This window comes from Amblyraja radiata, chromosome 6 (assembly GCF_010909765.2).
Source record: "Amblyraja radiata isolate CabotCenter1 chromosome 6, sAmbRad1.1.pri, whole genome shotgun sequence".
In the NCBI taxonomy this organism is placed as follows: domain Eukaryota; kingdom Metazoa; phylum Chordata; class Chondrichthyes; order Rajiformes; family Rajidae; genus Amblyraja; species Amblyraja radiata.
Genome location: NC_045961.1, coordinates 95,894,647 through 95,915,390, shown reverse-complemented (window position 1 = coordinate 95,915,390; position 20,744 = coordinate 95,894,647). Strand labels below are relative to the sequence as shown.

Below are 20,744 nucleotides of genomic sequence, written 5' to 3'. Positions count from 1 at the left end.
GGTGGGCTGAAGTCCATGCTGTACCTCTGAACCAAAGTACAAGTGATAAGCATACAAGTATAATTGTAACGTTGTCCAAAGTTTTAGTTGTATCTCTCTCTTTGAGTACAACTTTGGAATTATCATCTTATTCATTATGCATCGCTGCCTATATTATCATCTTCAAAAGCCTCCTAAAAAAATTACCTCCATTCTTTCAATTACCTCGAAATCCATTCAATGCAGTTATCTGCCCACGGTGTATACATTCAATTTTTATGTTCTGCCCGCAGAAGTTCTGTAATGTTCAAGATATATACAACATTCCTTGATCAATGATGAGATTGATATAAAATTATCATGTTCTCAGACCAGTGCTGGTAGATATGCATTATACAATCGTGTATTATAAAGGAAAAGATAAATGGATTGGTTTTTAGCTATATGTTATTTTTTTTTAAGAATATTTCTTATGCAGAATATGTGTTAACATAAAGCTTCAGGCAGGAAAGAATGATTAATACATAATGGATGAATAAAACCTGAGCCTTTGGATTACAGATTCTAGTAGGTAGCCTCATTAAAGACACAGCTGTGGTCAGAATAAACAAGTTCGGTATTCCGAAAAACGCAAGGAATCATGGGATTTGTCAAAGGTTACAAGCGATACAAACTCTCGGCAGCCGTGCTGCGGCATGGACACAGACCTGAGCCTCATCCGCAGCCAGGACCGAACCCGAGTCTTCGGTGCCGCAATCGCGGCCGAACCGTCCCCTCCTGAGTGCCCCCACCCCCTGTCTGGGGGCTGCCAGAGAGACGTCGGGAGTCAGACGGGAACGGCGCCCCCAGGCCCACAGCCAGCGAGAAAAGCAGCGCTAAATCCAGCTCAACTCTGCCTGTGTCGCCGGGTTAACCTACAGCCCTGCCTGGACTGACGGGACACCAGCCCTGAGCCGTGGAGTTAGCGTTGCTTCTTCGCGCTGGCTGTAAGTCTGGGCCGTCGTTCCATTCAGTCCAGGCAGCCTCTCAGACTGAAGACGGGTCTTGGTCCGAAACATTACCTATTCCTTCACTCCATAGATGCTGCCTCTCCCGCTGAGTTTCTCCATGCGTTATCAAACGCTCATTTCTACATTTCTTAAATGATGTGAAATATCTTTCCCTCAAGCAGCACATCCCAGATTTCAATCACCTTTGAGTTAGATTCATAGAATGATACAGCGTGGATACAGGCCCTTCGGCCCAATTTGCTCACACCAGTCAATATGTCTCAGCTAGACTAGTCCCACCTGCCAGCATTTTGGTCCATATCCCTCGAAAACTATCCTATCCATGTAAATGTTCTTCCTCAAACCTTCCCTGAAAAGGTACTTCGCCAAATCTTCTGTAAACTCCTTATCTTTAATGTAAACCAATATCTTTGGTCTCTTGTTTCCCTTTCCCCTGACTAGTCTGAAGAAAGGTCTCAACCCAAAAACATCACCTATTCCTTCTCTCCAGAGATGCTGCATGTCCCGCTGAGTTACTCCAGCTTTGGTTACCAGATCACTCGGCAAGGTATTGCAGCCGGTTCTCTTCATTAACCTAAGACAGACACAAAAAGCTGGAGGAAAGGGCCTGTCCCACTTTCACGACCTAATTCACGCCCTTTTTTACTCATGGACATTGTTCATCAGGCTAGAAAAACGCCCCGACCTACTTTATGCCACGAGTACCTACGACTAGCATCACGGCCTGCTACGACCTACCTACGACCTCCTATGACCTCCCACGACCTCGTGACGACCATGCTGTGAGCATGAGTCAAGGGCAAACTCGGCAGAGGTCGTGAATTAGGTCGTGATAGTGGGACAGGCCCTTAACTCAGCGGGCCAGGCAGTATCCCTAGAGAGAAGGAATGGGTGATGTTTCAGACTGTGACCTTTCTTCAGACACCCTTCTTCTTCCTACACCGTTCATTAAGTTTTTGTTTTCAACTCTTTGATTGCATCCAACCTTTGTATCGTACCGTTTTAAAAATAGATTTTGTGCTAAGTGGTCCTATGGGCTGATTCACTGGAGATTGCAATTTGTGATCAGACACCAATGTATTCCACCGGAGAAGGAGTTGGCAATCACTAGAATTAGATGTCACAAGTCTCACCAATGTGTAGATGCCCAAAATCACAAGCTGGAGAAAACTACCATTGTATGGGTGCCCACCAAGATGACAAAATGTGTAGCAAAAGCAGAGTACAAAAACAATCTGCACTGCATCAAATTGCTGCTTTGAATGTATTTGCCCAAATCTGACAGCTCAGTTTGACAAGGATGGGGAGATATTTGTGAACATGTTGTGCCATTTGTCACAAAAAGCTGGAGTAACTCAACGGGACGAGCAGCATCTCTGGAGAGAAGGAATGGGTGATGTTCCGGGTCGAGACACTTCTTCAGACTGGGAGTCAGGGGTAAGGGGAGATATAGATGATGATGTAAAGAGATATAGAACTATACAAACATAGAAACATAGAAACATAGAAAATAGGTGCAGGAGTAGGACATTCGGCCCTTCGAGCCTGCACCGCCATTCAATATGATCATGGCTGATCATCCAAATCAATATCCCATACCTGCCTTCTCTCCATACCCCCTGAACCCTTTAGCCACAAGCGCCACATCTAACTCCCTCTTAAATCCTGCCAATGAACTGGCCTCAACTACCTTCTGTGGCAGGGAATTCCACAGATTCACCACTCTCTGTGTGAAAAATGATTTTCTCATCTCGGTCCTAAATGACTTCCCTCTTATCCTTAAACTGTGACCCCTTGTTCTGGAATGAAAGAAAGAAAGAAAATGAATGACTATGAAATGACTATGAATGAAAGATATGTAAAGAAGTGATATCTTTCATCCATTGTTCTATATCTCTACATCATTGTCTATATCTCTTGTTTCCCTTTCCTCTGACTAGTCTGAAGAAGGGTCTCCACCTGAAAACGTCACCTATTCCTTCTCTCCAGAGATGCTGCCTGTCCCGCTGAGTTACTCCAGCATTTTTGTGCCTATCTTCAGTTTAAACCAGCATCTGCAGTTCCTTCCTACACATTATACCATTTGTCAATGTGGCAGAACAGATATGATGATATAGGATCAGCAGAAGCTGAGAAATACCGGAGGATACAAAAAGTAGCTCAAATTTCCAATAAAATACATTAAAAGTATAAGGATTTCAAAAATCCCCAAAAAGCTGATGGGAGATGTCTCTTACAGCATGTTACTAAGCACAAATTGTAGGCAGGGTAGACTGATACCCAAAGTACAACGTATTTTGAAATAAATTGTGCAATGATCCAAGCAAATGCTCTCAGCTGGTCATATAACGCTGGTAGCGTTATATTTGCACTTTAAAATCAATATTTAATCATGGTAGAACACATTTCACTTTAAACATATATGCAGTTGAGATAATCAATTCCAAATATAATTGTGCATTTAACCAAAGCTGTACTTTGCACCCGTAGCAGGTGAGAACTTTCCGAATGTGTCATTTTCTTGGTGACTTCAATCTACTTCCACTAAGACGACTTTCTGAATATTGCATTCCAGGTGAAGTTACTTCAGAACATTTGAACACAAATTTCACAAAGTGTGTAAGCAAATAAGCCCAATGAATGCTCCCATGGTCCAGTGATAATAATGAGAAAGCTGATCAATCTGAGCTTGTGGAAGAAAGCAAGAGTTCATCATGCTTACGGTAGCATTGTGGTTGTTACCAGAGGGGAAATTGACAGGTTTGGTCCTAATGACTGAGCAACACGTGCTCAAGTAATAGTTTAGTTTAGTTCACGGGCGGCATGATGGCGCAGCGGTAGAGTTGCTGCCTTACAGCGCCAAAGACCCGGGTTCTTTGCCTGTCTAAATCTAACCTGTCCAACCCCTTAAGAAACGTACAAAATTCTTAAGGGGTTGGACAGGCTAGATGCAGGAAGATTGTTCCCGATGTTGGGGAAGTCCAGAACAAGGGGTCACAGTTTAAGGATAAGGGGGGAATCTTTTAGGACCAAGATGAGAAAAACATTTTTCACACAGAGAGTAGTGAATCTCTGGAACTCTCTGCCACAGAAGGTAGTTGAGGCCAGTTCATAGGCTATATTTAAGAGGGAGTTAGATGTGGCCCTTGTGGCTAAAGGGATCAGGGGGTATGGAGAGAAGGCAGGTACAGGTTACTGAGTTGGATGATCAGCCATGATTTTATTGAATGGCGGTGCAGGCTCGAAGGGCCGAATGGCCTACTCCTGCACCTATTTTCTATGCTTCTATGTTTCTATGTTTCTATCCTGACTCGATTCTCCGGGAACTTCGGTTTCCTCCCACACTTCAAAGACGTACAGGTCTGTTGGTTAGTTGGCTTAGTATGAATGTAAGCATTGTCCATAGTGTAGGATAGTGTTAATGTGTGGGGATTGCTGGTCGGTGCGCTGATGGGCCTGTTTCCATGCCCATCTCTAAACTAAACAAAACCATACTAAACTAAATTTAATTATTGTCACGTGTACTGAGGTAGTGTGAAAATAACTTGTTTGCACGCTAACCAGTCAAAGAAAAGACTATACGTGATTACAATCAAGATGTCCACTGTGCACAGATAAAGGATAAACGGTAGGTAGACAAAAATGCTGGAAAAACTCAGCGGGTTCGGCAGCATCTAAGGAGCGAAGGAATAGGTGACGTTTTGGGTCGAGGCCCTTCTTCAGAATGATGTGGGGGGTGGGGGGCAGAAAGAAGAAAGAAAGAGGAGATTTTTCCAGCATATGCAGTTCTTTCTTAAACAAAGGATTAAAGGTACAACATTTTGTGCAAAGATATTGGAGTCCAATGAAGTCTGATTAAAGATAGTTCAAACATTTCCATTCAGGTAGATGGGAGGTCAGGACTGCTCTCTAGCTGGTGAAATGGCAACCAGGGAGTTTAATTTAATTGGAGACAAATGTTGGAAGCAGGTCTTGTCAGTAATGTTCATATCTTATTGAATAATAAAGATGCATGTTTACTGACTATTAAAAAAAAACAGTGGATGCATTGAACTAATGTATAAATGAACAGCTTTATTTTTGGTCTCTTTGGTCTCTTGTAAATTGGCATATGAAATGACAGAAGGTTCAGAACCTAACTGTTGATCGGGAATGGGATGAACACGTGCCCGGACTCTTTACTGATTGCCCAAAGGAATTGTGTGGATCTTGTAACAATTCACAGTGGCACAAACTGGAAAGATTGGTTATCTGAAATGATGGAATGATAAGTGATGTGAAAGGGGTCAGGGGTTAACCATATAACCATATAACAATTACAGCACGGAAACGGGCCATCTCGGCCCTACAAGTCCGTGCTGAAGAACTTTTTTCCCTTAGTCCCACCTGCCTGCACTCATACCATAACCCTCCATTCCCTTCTCATCCATATGCCTATCCAATTTATTTTTAAATGATACCAACGAACCTGCCGCTACCACTTCCACTGGAAGCTCATTCCACACCGCTACCACTCTCTGAGTAAAGAAGTTCCCCCTCATGTTACCCCTAAACTTCTGTCCCTTAATTCTGAAGTCATGTCCTCTTGTTTGAATCTTCCCTATTCTCAAAGGGAAAAGCTTGATCACATCAACTCTGTCTATCCCTCTCATCATTTTAAAGACCTCTATCAAGTCCCCCCTTAACCTTCTGCGCTCCAGAGAATAAAGACCTAATTTTGCGATAGAAACAGATACGTTAGTGGCATTAAAACAGCGTTTAGATAGGCCCGTGAGCTTGGAGAAAATTGAGGGATGAGGATCACATGCAGGCAGAAGAGATTAGTTTTACTTGGTATCATGTTCGGCACAGACATTGCAGACTGAGGAACTTGCTTCTATGCTATACTTTTTCTATGTTCTATGTTCTGGTGGATCCAGAATCAAATATACACAGTCTAGAAACGAGGAACTGCTGCAGATGCTGGTTTACAAAAGAACTTACAAAGTGCTGGTGTAACTCAGCGGGTCACGGGGTGACTCAGGAGAACGTGAATAGGTGTAGAAATGAACTGCGGATGCTGGTTTAAACTGAAGACAGGCACAAAATGCTGGAGTAACTCAGCGGGATAGGCAGCATGTCTGGAGAGAAGGAATGGGTGACGTTTCGGGTCCGAAGAAGGGTCTTACAACAACCCAGCAGACATTACTGGTACGAGCTCTATATTTCAACTTATTTAATGGTTGTCCACTTGCTGTCAGGATTTGAAATCTTGTATAATGAACGAAAGCGAATGGCATGTTGGCCTTCATAACAAGAGGAGTTGAGTATAGGAGCAAAAAAGTCCTTCTGCAGTTGCAAAGGGCCCTAGTGAGACCACACCTGGATAATTGTGTGCAGTTTTGGTCTCCAAATTCAAGGAAGGACATTCTTGCTATTGAGGGAGGGCAGTGTAGGTTCACAAGGTTAATTACCGGGATGGCGGGACTGTCATATGCTGATAGAATGGAGCGGCTGGGCTTGTATACTCTGGAGTTTAGAAGGATGAGAGGGATTCTTATTGAAACATATAAGATTATTAAGGGTTTGGACACGCTAGAGGCAGGAAACATGTTCCCGATGTTGGGGAGTCCAGAACCAGGGTCTACAGTTTAAGAATAAGGAGTAAGACATTTAGAACAGAGGCGAGGAAACACTTTTTCACACAGAAAGTTGTGAATCTGTGGAAGGTCAGTGGAGGCCGGTTCTCTGGATACTTTCAAGAGAGAGCAAGATAGGGCGCTTAAAGATAGCGGAGTCAGGGTATATGGTGAGAAGGCAGGAACGGGGTACTGATTGTGGATGATCAGCCATGATCACATTGAATGGCGGTGCTGGCTCGAAGGGCCGAATGGCCTACTCCTGCACCTGCTGTCTATTGTCCCCTGATAGTTTTGGTCTCAGCGTGAAGGCGTGGTGACTTCACTGCACGGCTGTTATACTCTCAAATAAATGTTACAGAAATGTTCGTATTTCTATGCATCTGTTGTAGTGGGATTATTTTTTTAGGCAGTCATTTTATTTCTCTAAGGTATGGTGTAAGTTTGTGGGCCGGCTGAAAATTGGTGCAGTATGTGGCGAGAATAGGAGAGAAAAAGCTAGTTATAACACTGTGACCTAATCACCACGGTTCATGTCAACCACTATTGATTGTTGTAGCCGCTGATTGCTTTTTTCCCAGTTGCATGGGCAGTCGGTATACCAGACTATCACCCATTTAAGCAGGTGAACATTGATTCAGTCAACTTGATGAAGTAGATGCACAGTCACACAGTGGACAATGAGCAGGAGCATGGACAAGTCTCTCTCTTTACAATGTCCCAGTTTGATTCTCACTAAGCAATTGGAAAGTTTACTGTTATTTGGAAAGCATGCAAAAAGTAGACTTGCAGGCCATCGAGTCATACAGCATGGAAACAGGCCCTTCGGTCCAACTTGCTCATACCGACCAATGTGCCCCATTCACACTAGCCCTACCTGCCTGCGTTTAGCCCGTATCTCTCTAAACCTTTCCCGTTTGCTTGTTTTACATTGAAAAACGTGCGAACGTCCTAATTATAATTTGCTGAATGGATGATTAGGTGCCCATTAAAATTAAAATTGCACCCTGATACAGTTACACCTTGAGATTGCTGTAAATTATATAATTGTCCACATTTTTAAACATTCTTACATGTAATGTGGCTACTTCTGGCACAAACAGCTTTTTTGGCCCCACCTAACTGCTTGCCAGAAGATGATGCTGCCATCTTGAATTGCTGACGTCCTTCTCGTGAATGTTCGCCCAAATTGTTGGACAAGGAGTTCCCAGATTCAGAGCTGGTCTCAATAAAGGAAGTGATATAATAAAGGAAGGATTAGAATGGAGACGAGGAAACACTTTTTCTCACAGAGAGTGGTGAGTCTGTGGAATTCTCTGCCTCAGAGGGTGGTGGAGGCCGGTTCTCTGGATGCTTTCGAGAGAGAGCTAGATAGGGCTCTTAAAAATAGCAGAGTCAGGGGATATGGGGAGATGGCAGGAACGGGATACTGATTGGGGATGATCAGCCATGATCAGATTGAATGGCTCGAAAGGCCAAATGGCCTACTCCTGCACCTATTGTCTATTTCCTATTGTCTATTGATATATTTCATTATGTATATTTATAAATGTGATATATTTCATTATATATTTCATCTTCTTCTTGTCGAATCCACACACAAGATTACAAGTTGTTCAGCCGGAGCTAAACACACTTCTCGGTATCTACATACAATGGTGTCTGTCTTGTCACTTCTTGTGCTTCTTGTGCGTGTTGGTGGAAAGATTGGTGGAGACAGGGCCGCGACGTGAACGCTCTTTCCTTGACCCCATTATATATTTCATAATGATATATAGCCCCACCTCCCTCTCCCGACCTCTATCTTTCTGTCTGGAGAAGGATTCCCACCCGAAACGTCACCCATTCCCTTTCTCCAGAGATGCTGCTTGACCCGCTGAGTTATTCCAGCATATGGGGGCCAGGGTTTATGGGGTGAAGGCAGGAGAATGGGATTGAGAGGGAAAGATAGATCAGCCATGATTGAATGGCAGTGGACTAGATGGGCCAATTGGCCTAAATCTGCTCCTAGAACGTGAATTTATGACCATTTTGTGTCTATCTAAACCAGATTCTGCCGTTCCTTCCTACACATAATGATAAATTAGCAAGTAATTATAGTGTATGACTTGGAGAGCAACTGCAAGTGTGGCATTTCTATGATCTTCGTGCCCAGATGCTGCTAAGTGGCTGAATCAGAGGGCACATTAAGCCTAATTGAAATAGTGCCATCTTTCATGCTCATTTTGAACTTTAATTACAGTCTGAGGATAGTGTGGGTAGGTGGCAGAGAGTGTAAGTGACAAATCCCCACAGTCCTACACGAAACCCATTCACCAATGTAGAAAACATGGAACTGCAGTTGCTGGTTAATACACAAAACCAGATAATCTATCCAGTGCTTTGGCAGGATAGATTAGAGGGCTCGTCTAGGGAGGCTGTTTGGGTGGAACTGAGAAATGGGAAAGGGGTAGCAACACTTATAGGGGTGTATTATAGACCGCCAAATGGGGAGCGAGAATTGGAAGAGCAAATATGTAAGGAGATTGCAGATATTAGTAGCAAGCACAAGGTAGTGATTGTGGGAGATTTCAATTTTCCACACATAGACTGGGAAACACATTCTGTAAATGGGCTGGATGGGTTGGAGTTTGTAAAATGTGTGCAGGATAGCTTTTTGCAGCAATACATAGAAGTACCTACTAGAGAAGGGGCGGTGCTGGACCTCCTGTTAGGAAATGAGACGGGACAGGTGGCAGAGGTATGCATTGGGGAACAGTTCGGGACCAGTGATCAGCATACCATTAGTTTCAATATAATTATGGAGAGGGTCAGAACTGGACCTAGGGTTGAGATTTTTGATTGGAGAAAGGCTAACTTTGAGGAGATGCGAAAGGATTTAAAAGGAGTAAATTGGGACATTTTGTTTTATGGGAAAGATGTGGAAGAGAAATTGAGTACATTTAAAGGTGACATTTTAAGAGTACAGAATCTTTATGTCCCTGTTCGGTTGAAAGGAAATAGTAAAAATTGGAAAGAGCCATGGTTTTCAAGGGAAATTGGACACTTGGTTCGGAAAAAGAGGGAGATCTACAATAATTATAGGCAGCATGGAGTAAATGAGGTGCTTGAGGAGTATAAAGAATGTAAAAAGAATCTTAAGAAAGAAATTAGAAAAGCTAAAAGAAGATATGAGGTTGCTTTGTAAGGTGAAAGTAAATCCAAAGGGTTTCTACAGATATATTAATAGCAAAAGGATAACGAGGGATAAAATTGGTCCATTAGAGAATCAGAGTGGACAGCTATCTGCAGAGCCAAAAGAGATGGGGGAGATATTGAACAATTTCTTTTCTTTGGTATTCACCAAGGAGAAGGATATTGAATTATGTGAGGTAAGGGAAACAAGTAGAGTAGCTATGGAAACTATGAGATTCAAAGAAGAGGAAGTACTGACACTTTTGAGAAATATAAAAGTGGATAAGTCTCCAGGTCCGGACAGGATATTCCCTAGGACATTGAGGGAAGTTAGTGTAGAAATAGCAGGGGCTATGACAGAAATATTTCAAATGTCATTAGAAACGGGAATAGTGCCGGTGGATTGGCGTACTGCGCATGTTGTTCCATTGTTTAAAAAGGGGTCTAAGAGTAAACCTAGCAATTATAGACCTGTTAGTTTGACGTCAGTGGTGGGCAAATTAATGGAAAGGATACTTAGAGATAATATATATAAGCATCTGGATACACAGGGTATGATTAGGAACAGTCAACACGGATTTGTGCTCTCATGTTTGACTAATCTTCTTGAATTTTTTGAAGATGTTACTAGGGAAATTGATGAGGGTAAAGCGCTGGATGTTGTATATATGGACTTCAGTAAGGCCTTTGACAAGGTTCCTCATGGAAGGTTGGTAAAGAAGGTTCAATTGTTGGGTATTAATGGTGGAGTAGCAAGATGGATTCAACAGTGGCTGAATGGGAGATGTCAGAGAGTAATGGTGGATGGTTGTTTGTCAGGTTGGAGGCCAGTGACTAGTGGGGTGCCACAGGGATCTGTGTTGGGTCCACTGTTGTTTGTCATGTACATCAATGATCTGGATGATGGTGTGGTAAATTGGATTAGTAAGTATGCAGATGATACTAAGATAGGTGGGGTTGTGGATAATGAAGTAGATTTTCAAAGTCTACAGAGAGTTTTTTGCCAGTTGGAAGAGTGGGCTGAAAGATGGCAGATGGAGTTTAATGCTGATAAATGATAAGTGCTACATCGTGGCAGGACAAATCAAAATAGGACGTACATGGTAAATGGTAGGGAATTGAAGAATGCAGGTGAACAGAGGGATCTGGGAATAACTGTGCACAGTTCCCTGAAAGTGGAATCTCATGTAGATAGGGTGGTAAAGAAAGCTTTTGGTGTGCTGGTCTTTATAAATCAGAGCATTGAGTATAGAAGTTGGGATGTAATGTTAAAATTGTACAAGGCATTGGTGAGGCCAATTCTGGAGTATGGTGCACAATTTTGGTTGCCTAATTATAGGAAGGATGTCAACAAAATAGAGAGAGTACAGAGGAGATTTACTAGAAAGTTGCCTGGGTTTCAGCAACTAAGTTACAGAGAAAGGTTGAACAAGTTAGGGCTTTATTCTTTGGAGCGCAGAAGGTTAAGGGGGGACTTGATAGAGGTCTTTAAAATGATGAGAGGGATAGACAGAGTTGACGTGGATAAGCTTTTCCCACTGAGAGTAGGGAAGATTCAAACAAGGGGACATGCTGACCGGTTGCATCGTGGCTTGGTTCGGCAACTTGAGCGCCCTGGAAAGGAAAAGACTACAAAAAGTAGTAAACACTGCCCAGTCCATCATCGGCACTGACCTTCCTTCCATCGAGGGGATTTATCGCAGTCGCTGCCTCAAAAAGGCTGGCAGTATCATCAAAGACCCACACCATCCTGGCCACACACTCATCTCCCTGCTACCTTCAGGTAGAAGGTACAGGAGCCTGAAGACTGCAACAACCAGGTTCAGGAATAGTTACTTCCCCTCAGCCATCAGGCTATTAAACCTGGCTCGGACAAAACTCTGACTATTACCAACCACTTTCTGTTATTTGCACTATCAGTTTATTTATTCATGTGTGTATATATTTATATCATGGTATATGGACACATTTATCTGTTTTGTAGTAAATGCCTACTATTTTCTGTGTGCTTAAGCAAAGCAAGAATTTCATTGTCCTATACAGGGACACATGACAATAAACTCACTTGAACTTGAACTTGACTTGAGAATTAAGGGACTGAAGTTTAGGGGTAACATGAGGGGGAACTTCTTTACTCAGAGAGTGGTGGCTGTGTGGAATGAGCTTCCAATGAAGGTGGTGGAGGCAGGTTCGTTTTTATCATTTAAAAATGAATTGGATAGTTATATGGACGGGAAAGGAATGGAGGGTTATGGTCTGAGCGCAGATATATGGGACTAGGGGAGAATACGTGTTTGGCACGGACTAGAAGGGTCGAGATGGCCTGTTTCCATGCTGTAATTGTTATATGGTTATATGGTGGCCGACTAGGAAAAGGGGAGATGCAGCGAGACCTGGGTGTCATGGTACACCAGTCATTGAAAGTGGGCATGCAGGTGCAGCAGGCAATGAAGAAAGCGAATGGCATGTTAGCTTTCATAGCAAAAGGATTTGAGTATAGGAGCAGGGAGGTTCTACTGCAGTTGTACAGGGTCTTGGTGAGACCACACCTGGAGTATTGCGTACAGTTTTGGTCTCCAAATCTGAGGAAGGACATTATTGCCATAGAGGGAGTGCAGAGAAGGTTCACCAGACTGATTCCTGGGATGTCAGGACTGTCTTATGAAGAAAGACTGGATAGACTTGATTTATACTCTCTAGAATTTAGGAGATTGAGAGGGGATCTTATAGAAACTTACAAAATTCTTACGGGGTTGGACAGGCTAGATGCAGGAAGATTGCTCCCAATGTTGGGGAAGTCCAGGACAAGGGGTCACAGCTTAAGGATAAGAGGGAAATCCTTTAAAACCGAGATGAGAAGAACTTTTTTCACACAGAGAGTGGTGAATCTCTGGAACTCCCTGCCACAGAGGGTAGTCGAGGCCAGTTCATTGGCTATATTTAAGAGGGAGTTAGATGTGGCCCTTGTGGCTAAGGGGATCAGAGGGTATGGAGAGAAGGCAGGTACGGGATACTGAGTTGGATGATCAGCCATGATCATATTGAATGGCGGTGCAGGCTCGAAGGGCCGAATGGCCTACTCCTGCACCTAATTTCTATGTTTCTATATGGTTATATGGTTAAAAGGACACAAAGTGCTGAGTCATTCAGCAGGCCAAGCAGCCTCTCTGGGGAACAAAGATCGGTGACGTTTCGGGTCGAGACCCTTCCTCAGATTCAGTATTACATGCTAAGTTACCCCAGCACTTTGTGTCTTTTCCCATTCAGATTCAGATTCAATCTTTATTGTCATTGTGCAGTGTACAGTACAGAGACAACGAAATGCAGTTAGCATCTCACCCAGAAGAGCGAACATAGAATAATGAGCAATAACTATATATACGTACATACAGTAGTAGTAGTGCAATTTTTCTGGGGGAAGGCGTGTCCGGGGTGGGGGGGGGGGGGGGGGTGACTGGCAATCACAGAGGTGCAGAGTTAAGTGATGTAACAGCCGCAGGGAAGAAGCTGTTCCTGGACCTGCTGGTCCTGCAACGGAGAGACCTGTGGCTGGGGTGAGAGCAGTCCTTGACGATGCTGAGCGCCCTTCGCAGACATCGCTTGCTTTGGACAGACTCAATGGAGGGGATTGAGGAACCGGTGATGCGTTGGGCAATTTTCACCACCCTCTGCAATGCTTTCCGGTCGGAGACAGAGCAGTTGCCATACCATACTGTGATACAGTTGGTAAGGATGCTCTCGATGGTGCAGCGGTAGAAGTTCACCAGAATCTGAGGAGACAGATGGACCTTCTTCAGTCTCCTCAGGAAGAAGAGACGCTGGTGAGCCTTCTTGACCAGTGTTGAGGTATTGTGGGTCCAAGAGAGGTCATCGGAGATGTTGACCCCCAGAAACCTGAAGCTGGAAACACGTTCCACCTCCGTCCCGTTAATATGCATGGGGGTGTGCGTGCCGCCCCTACACCTTCTGAATTCCACAATGAGCTCCTTGGTCTTATTGGAGTTAAGGGCCAGGTTGTTGTCAGCGCACCATGCTGCTAGGAGCTGGACCTCCGCCCTATAGGCCGACTCATCGTTGTTGCTGATGAGGCCAATCACCGTTGTATCATCTGCATACTTGATGATGGTGTTAGTACCATGGACAGGTGGGCAGTCATAGGTGAAGAGGGAGTAGAGGAGGGGGCTCAGCACACAGCCCTGTGGAACGCCGGTGTTCAGGGTGAGGGTTGAAGAGGTGTGCTTGTCTAACCTCACAGACTGGGGTCTGTTGGTTAGAAAGTCCAATATCCAGTTGCAGAGGGAGGGGTCGATGCCCAGGTCGCAGAGTTTGGTGATCAGTTTTGAGGGTATAATGGTGTTGAATGCTGAGCTATAATCGATGAACAGCATTCTTACGTAGGTGTCTCTGTTGTCGAGGTGGGAGAGGGCGGAGTGAAGTGCCGTTGAGATGGCATCCTCCGTACTCCTGTTCTTGCGGTAGGCGAACTGATACGGGTCCAGTGAGGGAGGTAGGCAGCCTTTGAGGTGTGCCAGGACCAGCCTCTCGAAGCAATTGGTGATGATGGGAGTAAGTGCAACTGGGTGGAAGTCATTGAGGCTCGCCGCAGTGGAGTGTTTTGGCACCGGCACGATGGAGGTGGTTTTAAGGCACGTGGGGACAACTGCTTGGGCAAGTGACAGGTTGAAGATGTTAGTCCAGACGTCTGTCAGCTGCGCAGCACAGGCCCTGAGACATACATCAATGTTAGGATCATATTATTTAGTTTAGATATAAAAGGTATAGACCTTTTGCCTGATGGGAGAGGGGAGAAGAGGGAGTGGCTAGCGTGCGACTCATCCTTGATTATGCTGCTGGCCTTGCCGAGGCAGCGTGAGGTATAAATGGAGTCAATGAAAGGGATTTGTTTAATGGCCTGGGCTGTGTCCACTATTTGCTGCAATTTCTTGTGGTCTTGGATGGAACTGTTCCCAAACCAAGCAGTGATGCATCCTAATAATGCTTTCTATAGTGCATCTGTAGAAGTGCCTATTTCCACGCTGTATCTCTAAACTAAACTAAAAAGTTGCTGCCTTACAGCGCGAGCCCCAAGTTTGATCTTGACTACGGGTGCTTTTCAGTAAGGAGTTTGTACGTTCTCCCCGTGGCCCGCGTGGGTTTCCTCCAGGATCTCCGGTTTCCTCCCACACTCCAAAGATGTACAGGTTTCCAGGCTAATTGGCTTGGTATAAATGTAAATTGTCTCTAGTGTGTGTAGAATAGTGTTAGTGTGTGGGGATTCCCGCTCGGCGCGGACTCGATGGTCCGAAGGGCCTGTTTCCTTGCTGTATCTCTATACTAAACTAAACGGTTCAAGTGAAATTTTCAAAAATGAAGAGCCATGATGAAATCATCCTGGAAATGGGAGAGGGGTTGGTGTTAAGGGGCTGTCCCACTTGTGCGACCTAATTGGAGAGTTTGGAAGAGTTTGAAAAATGACATGTTGAAGACCTACTTCGACTATGTTGAAGACCTCCTTCGACTAGCTACGACTAGCTACGACTAACTTTGGGAATATTGGACACCGAATAATGGAGAGTGAAGATGACCTCCTTCGATCTCCTTCGACTTCCCTTTGACTATGATGAAGACTATCTACGACTTCCTTCGACTATCTTCAACTACCCTCGATTACCTACGACTAACATGCCGACCTACTACGACCTACTACGACTAAACCTACGAGTAAAAAATGTATCGATTTTTTTCCATGGCGACCTTTTTTTACTTGCGGGCATTTTTTAACATATTGAAAAAAACGCCGCGACCTAGCTGAGGCCTCGAGTACGCGGAGACCACTCTCGAGCATGAAGGAGAGTTACGAAGACCACCTACGACCTCGTGTCGGCCTTGCTGCGAGTATGAGTCGAGGACCAGCTTGCCAGAACTCGCGGATTAGGTCGCCCAAGTGGGACAGGCCCCTTTAAGGTTCAGGAAAGTAAAGGCCGGAAACTAAATTGTAGAAAATAGAGCCACGGCGCTAGAGGAAAAGTGAAATATTGTGGAAAAGTACAGATACCCATTGTGCATTTCACATCACTTGAGAACCTGGTTTAGAATTAATGAAACACTTTTGATGTGAAGACATTGTTTCAAGTGGTGAAAATCAGCAAAGGGATTAAATGGACCATTAATAGTAGATGATGACTGCAGGTTGAATTTTGCCCAAGGCACCTGTCAATTCTCTCCACTCTTCAAGTAGTGTCCTGGATATTTTACTTTAGCTTCAAGTTATAAGAACATAAGATCGTGTGAAGTAGGAGCAGGTGTTCACCATATGGCTTCTTGAACCTGCTTGGCTGCTCAACAAGAACATCGTTGGTGGCCTCGGTTCCACTTTCATGCACGTTTCCCTATAAAACCTAATTCCTCTTATCACTGAAAATCAATCATGGACTCATACAGCGTGGAAATGGGCCCTTCGGCTCAATCTGCCCACACCGACCAACATGTCCCATCTGCACTAGTCCCACCTACTTGCATTTGGACCATACCCCTCTAAACCAGTCCTATCCATGTACCTGTCTAACTGTTTCTTAAACATTGCAATAGTCCCTGCCTCCATTATCTCCCCTGGCAGCTCATTCCATCCACCCACCAGACTTTGTGTGAAAAAGATACCCCTCAGATTCCTATTGAATAGTTTCCCCTTCACCTTAAAAGTATATCCTCTGGCCCTCAATTCCCCTACTCTGGGCAAGCGACTCTGTGCGTCTACCCGATCTATTCCTCTCATGATTTTGTACACCTCTATAAGATCACCCCTCATTCTGCAGCGCTCCAAGGAATAGACTCCAAGCCGGCCCTACCTTGACCTAGAATATGTAAATGATTCAATAAAATGCCAATATTGAACCAAGGCTTAATTTCGAATTTTTTGGAAAATGGCATTTAGTTCCACAAACTGTGGTGATGCCTGTGGTACTACTGTGCTGTTGCACCAAAAATGGAGAAGGGAACAGGGAGTCCAGCACATGAGATTAGCCTTTGGAGGCTTATCAGTCGAATTCAGGCGAGCTGCAGAAACAGTTCACAAGGTCATAAGTGAATCGTAGAATGAGGCTATTCGGCCCATCAAGTCTACTCCACCATTCAATCATGTCTGATCTATCTCCACCTCCAAATCCCATTCTCCTGCCTTCTCCCCATAACCTCTGACACCCGTACTAATCAAGAATCAATCTATCTCTGCCTTTAAAAATATCCACTGACTTGGCCTCCACCGCCTTCTGTGGCAAAGAATTCCACAGATTCACCACTCAGTTGATAATCCCCTTGCTTTAGATATACAACATGGACACAGGCCCTTCGGCCCACCGAGTCCCCGCTGACCAGCAATCATCCCATACACTTGCACTATCCTACACACTAGGGACAATTTACAATCTTAACGAAGCCAATTAACCTACAAACCTGTACGTCTTTGGAGTGTGGGAGGAAACCAAAGCACCCGGAGGGAACCCGGAAGAGTGACTTCGTATTAATTCCATGTTTTCTAGTTAAATTAATGATCTTTACAAGAAATGTATAAGGTTTGCTTGTTTGCATTTTTCAGAAGAATTACAAATAGAAATTTGTCTTTAGTCTCTCTTCAATTGCTCACCCGATGAATTCAGAACTGTGGCCATGCCGTTGAGTGTCAGCGGTTACGGGGAGAAGGCAGGAGGATGGGGTTAGGAGGGAGAGATAGATCAACCATGATTGAATGGCGGAGTGGACTTGATGGGCCGAATGGCCGAATTCTGCTCCTGTCACTTATGATGCTGACCTATTAATCTCCCCTGCCATTCAATTTCATGGAAGATCCTCTCTGCCATTAAATCTCTATAGCGTCGCCACTGTTTCACAATGAAAAGTCTATGGATCCGAGATTTGAATGTACTTAACCTGTTCAGTGTCACTCCCGAGACATGGCCAAGAGTGAAAAAGAAACTTGGCAGCGAACAGGTTAATACTGAACATCCACCATGTTGGACAGGCATTCCCAAAGGTCACAGCGATCAGCGGAAAGAAAATAGTTTCCATTCTGACTTTAAATGGTCAGCCCCATGTCCTGAGACAAAGCTCTTTTACTTTACTTTGCAGATAAAGCGTGGACACAAACCCTTTGGCCCACTGAGTCCACGTTGACCAGCGATCACCCCTGACATTAGCTCTATCCTACACACTAGGAACAATTTACAGAAGCCAATTAACCTACAAACCTGCACGTCTTTGGACTGTAGGAAGAAACAGGAGCATGTGGTCACATGGAGTACATACAAACTCCGTAAAGACAGCTCCCGTAGACAGGTTCGAACCTGGGTCTCCGACGCTTCAGCTACTGTGTCACCCCAATTCTAAATCTAATTCTGGATTCTCCCGATTGAGTATATATTCAGCATCAACCCAGACAATACTGTAGAGTATATAATGGTAACTGAGGACTCAAATGGTATGATTTGTGTCATGTGATATATTCAATATCTTATCAGTCTCATGAATATGTGTGAGTGGGCGCAGTGTACTTTAGTAAAATAAAACAGACCCACACAGGCAACAGTGTGTGCTGAACACCTGTGCTTGTTTCTATATACATGCTGAAGCCATAATATATTACAATGGCGACGAGGAACGGATAGAGTTTGTGAACTCAACCTTTAAATACAGTGCAATATGCAGTATTGCTTAACATTTTAAACAGCAAATAGGGAGCTGTGACACGGTTGTTTGCGAGCTAGACACGATAGGCCGCAGATCCTTCTATGCATGGGACTGTAGTTTAAAACAGCAGCTGGACAAATCGTCTAGAGTTTGTCAGGCTATCTTTGTGTTGTGTGTACAGAGAAACATAGAAAATAGGTGCAGGAGGAGGGCATTAGGCCCTTCGAGCCTGCACCGCCATTCACTGTGATCATGGCCGATCATCCACAATCAGTAACCCGTGCCTGTCTTCTCCCCATATCCCTTGATTCTGCTAGCCCCTAGAGCTCTATCTAACTCTCTTTTAAATTCATCCAGTGAATTTCCCTCTACTGCCTTCTATGGCAGAGAATTCCACAAATTCACAACTCTCTGGGTGAAAAAGTTTTTTCTCATCTCAGTTTATGTTTCTATAAGATATCCCCTCATCCTTCTAAACTCCAGTGAATACAAGCCTAGTCTTTTCAATCTTTCCTCATATGACAGTCCCGCCATCCCAGGGATCAATCTCGTGAACCTACGCTGCACTGCCTCAATCACAAGGATGTCCTTCCTCAAATTAGACCAAAACTGTACAAAATATTCCAGAGCCCTATACAACTGCAGAAGAACCTCTTTACTCCTATACTGAAATCCTCTTGTTATGAAGGCCAACATTCCATTAGCTTTCTTCACTGCCTGCTGCACCTGCACACCAACTTTCAGTGACTGGTTTACAAGGACACCCAGGTCTCGCTGCACCTCCCCCTTACCTAACCTAACCCCCTTGAGATAATAATCTGCCCCCCTTGTTTTTGCCGAGCAAAGTGGATAACCTCACATTTATCTATATTATACTGCATCTGCCACACATCTGCCCACTCACTCAACCTGTCCAGGTCGCCCTGCAACCTCCTAACATCCTCTTCACAGTTCGCACTGCCACCCAGCTTTGTGTCATCCGCAAACTTGCTAGTGCTGCTCCTAATTCCCTCTTCCAAATCATTAATATATATGGTTGATTTGTGTCATGCGATATATTCAATATCTTATCCGTCTCATGAATATGTGTGAGTATGCGCAGTGTACTTTTGTAAAATAAAGCAGACCCACACTGGCAACAGCACGTACTGAAAACCTGAGCTTGATTCTATCTACATGCTGAAGCTGTAATATCTTACAAATACCTTTCAGAATCTTGTTTGTGCCAATTTTGGGTTTGCTGGTTTGCTTTTGTCCTCGGAATGAAGATTCGTAAAGTATGAAGTGATTGTGATATTTCATTTGTTGTTGCTCTGAGCTTCGGATAACTTTTCTTCTCATTTCCAGGCAATGGTACATTGATTGGAGCTTCAGCCAACGTAGTGTGTGCAGGGATAGCAGAACAACATGGCTATGGCTTTTCCTTCATGGCCTTTTTCAGGTAAAACTTGCTTAAAAGCTTTGTCTAAATGAAAAAAACAAACTAGCAATAAATGCACAAAACCGCCATGTAATTAATTGCAACATTAGCAAGCGTGAGGTGGTGCATCGGGGCATGAAGAATATACATTGCTTGGATGTAAAACGCTTAAATAGGCTGGAAAAGAACGGGGTCTAGAAAAACACTGAATAAATCACTTGTGGCATGAGTTAATAAAGTCTTGAAGAAGTAAAGCAAGTGTTAAGGCACGTTTATAGTGGGATAAAGCTGAAAATCAGTTGTTAGGCTTGTATTGAATGCGGCATCGTGTTTGGCACCAACATTGTCGGCCGAAGGGCCCGTTCCTGTGCAGTACTGTTGTGTGTTCTATGTCAGATGTTAACTTAGGCCTCACCATGTTGAAGTGCTCTGCACTGTTCCGGTTTCCATTATGTGAAAAGGTTATAGATACTTTGACAAAGATGCAAAACACATTTGCAATTCTTAATTGGGAAAATGGCTCGACAGACCTGCACTCCTTTATTTAAAAAAAAAGGAATGACCCATTTTCTGTGTTTCTATGTTAATGTCTCGATGAGCGATACTATCTGGGTTTGGTGAGACAAAGGGGTTGGTGATAGGAATGCAAGGAAAGATAAGAAGGTATGGGATTAATGGAATTGCTCTTTGAGTCACCACAGATTTGATGGGATGAATTGCCCTTTAATGTTTTAGGAAATAAGGCATTTATAAAGCATCTTTAATGTGGTAAAATGTCAAGATGCTTCACAAATGCTTGACCAAATTAAATTTAACAGACATGGAAAGACATTTTATTTTATTTCAGTTGCAGGACCCCATCAC

At 43.9% G+C, this 20,744-nt stretch overlaps 1 protein-coding gene across 1 annotated transcript in view; it reads left to right on the top strand.

Moving 5' to 3' along the window:
* LOC116974604 (P protein-like) overlaps positions 1-20,744 on the top strand; it is a 73,927-nt gene that overhangs the window by 27,183 nt on the left and 26,000 nt on the right. Inside the window, exon 5 of the mRNA XM_033023259.1 lies at positions 19,808-19,901. Within this exon, the coding sequence (XP_032879150.1) occupies positions 19,808-19,901 (94 nt within the window). The remainder of the gene's footprint in view (positions 1-19,807; positions 19,902-20,744) is intronic.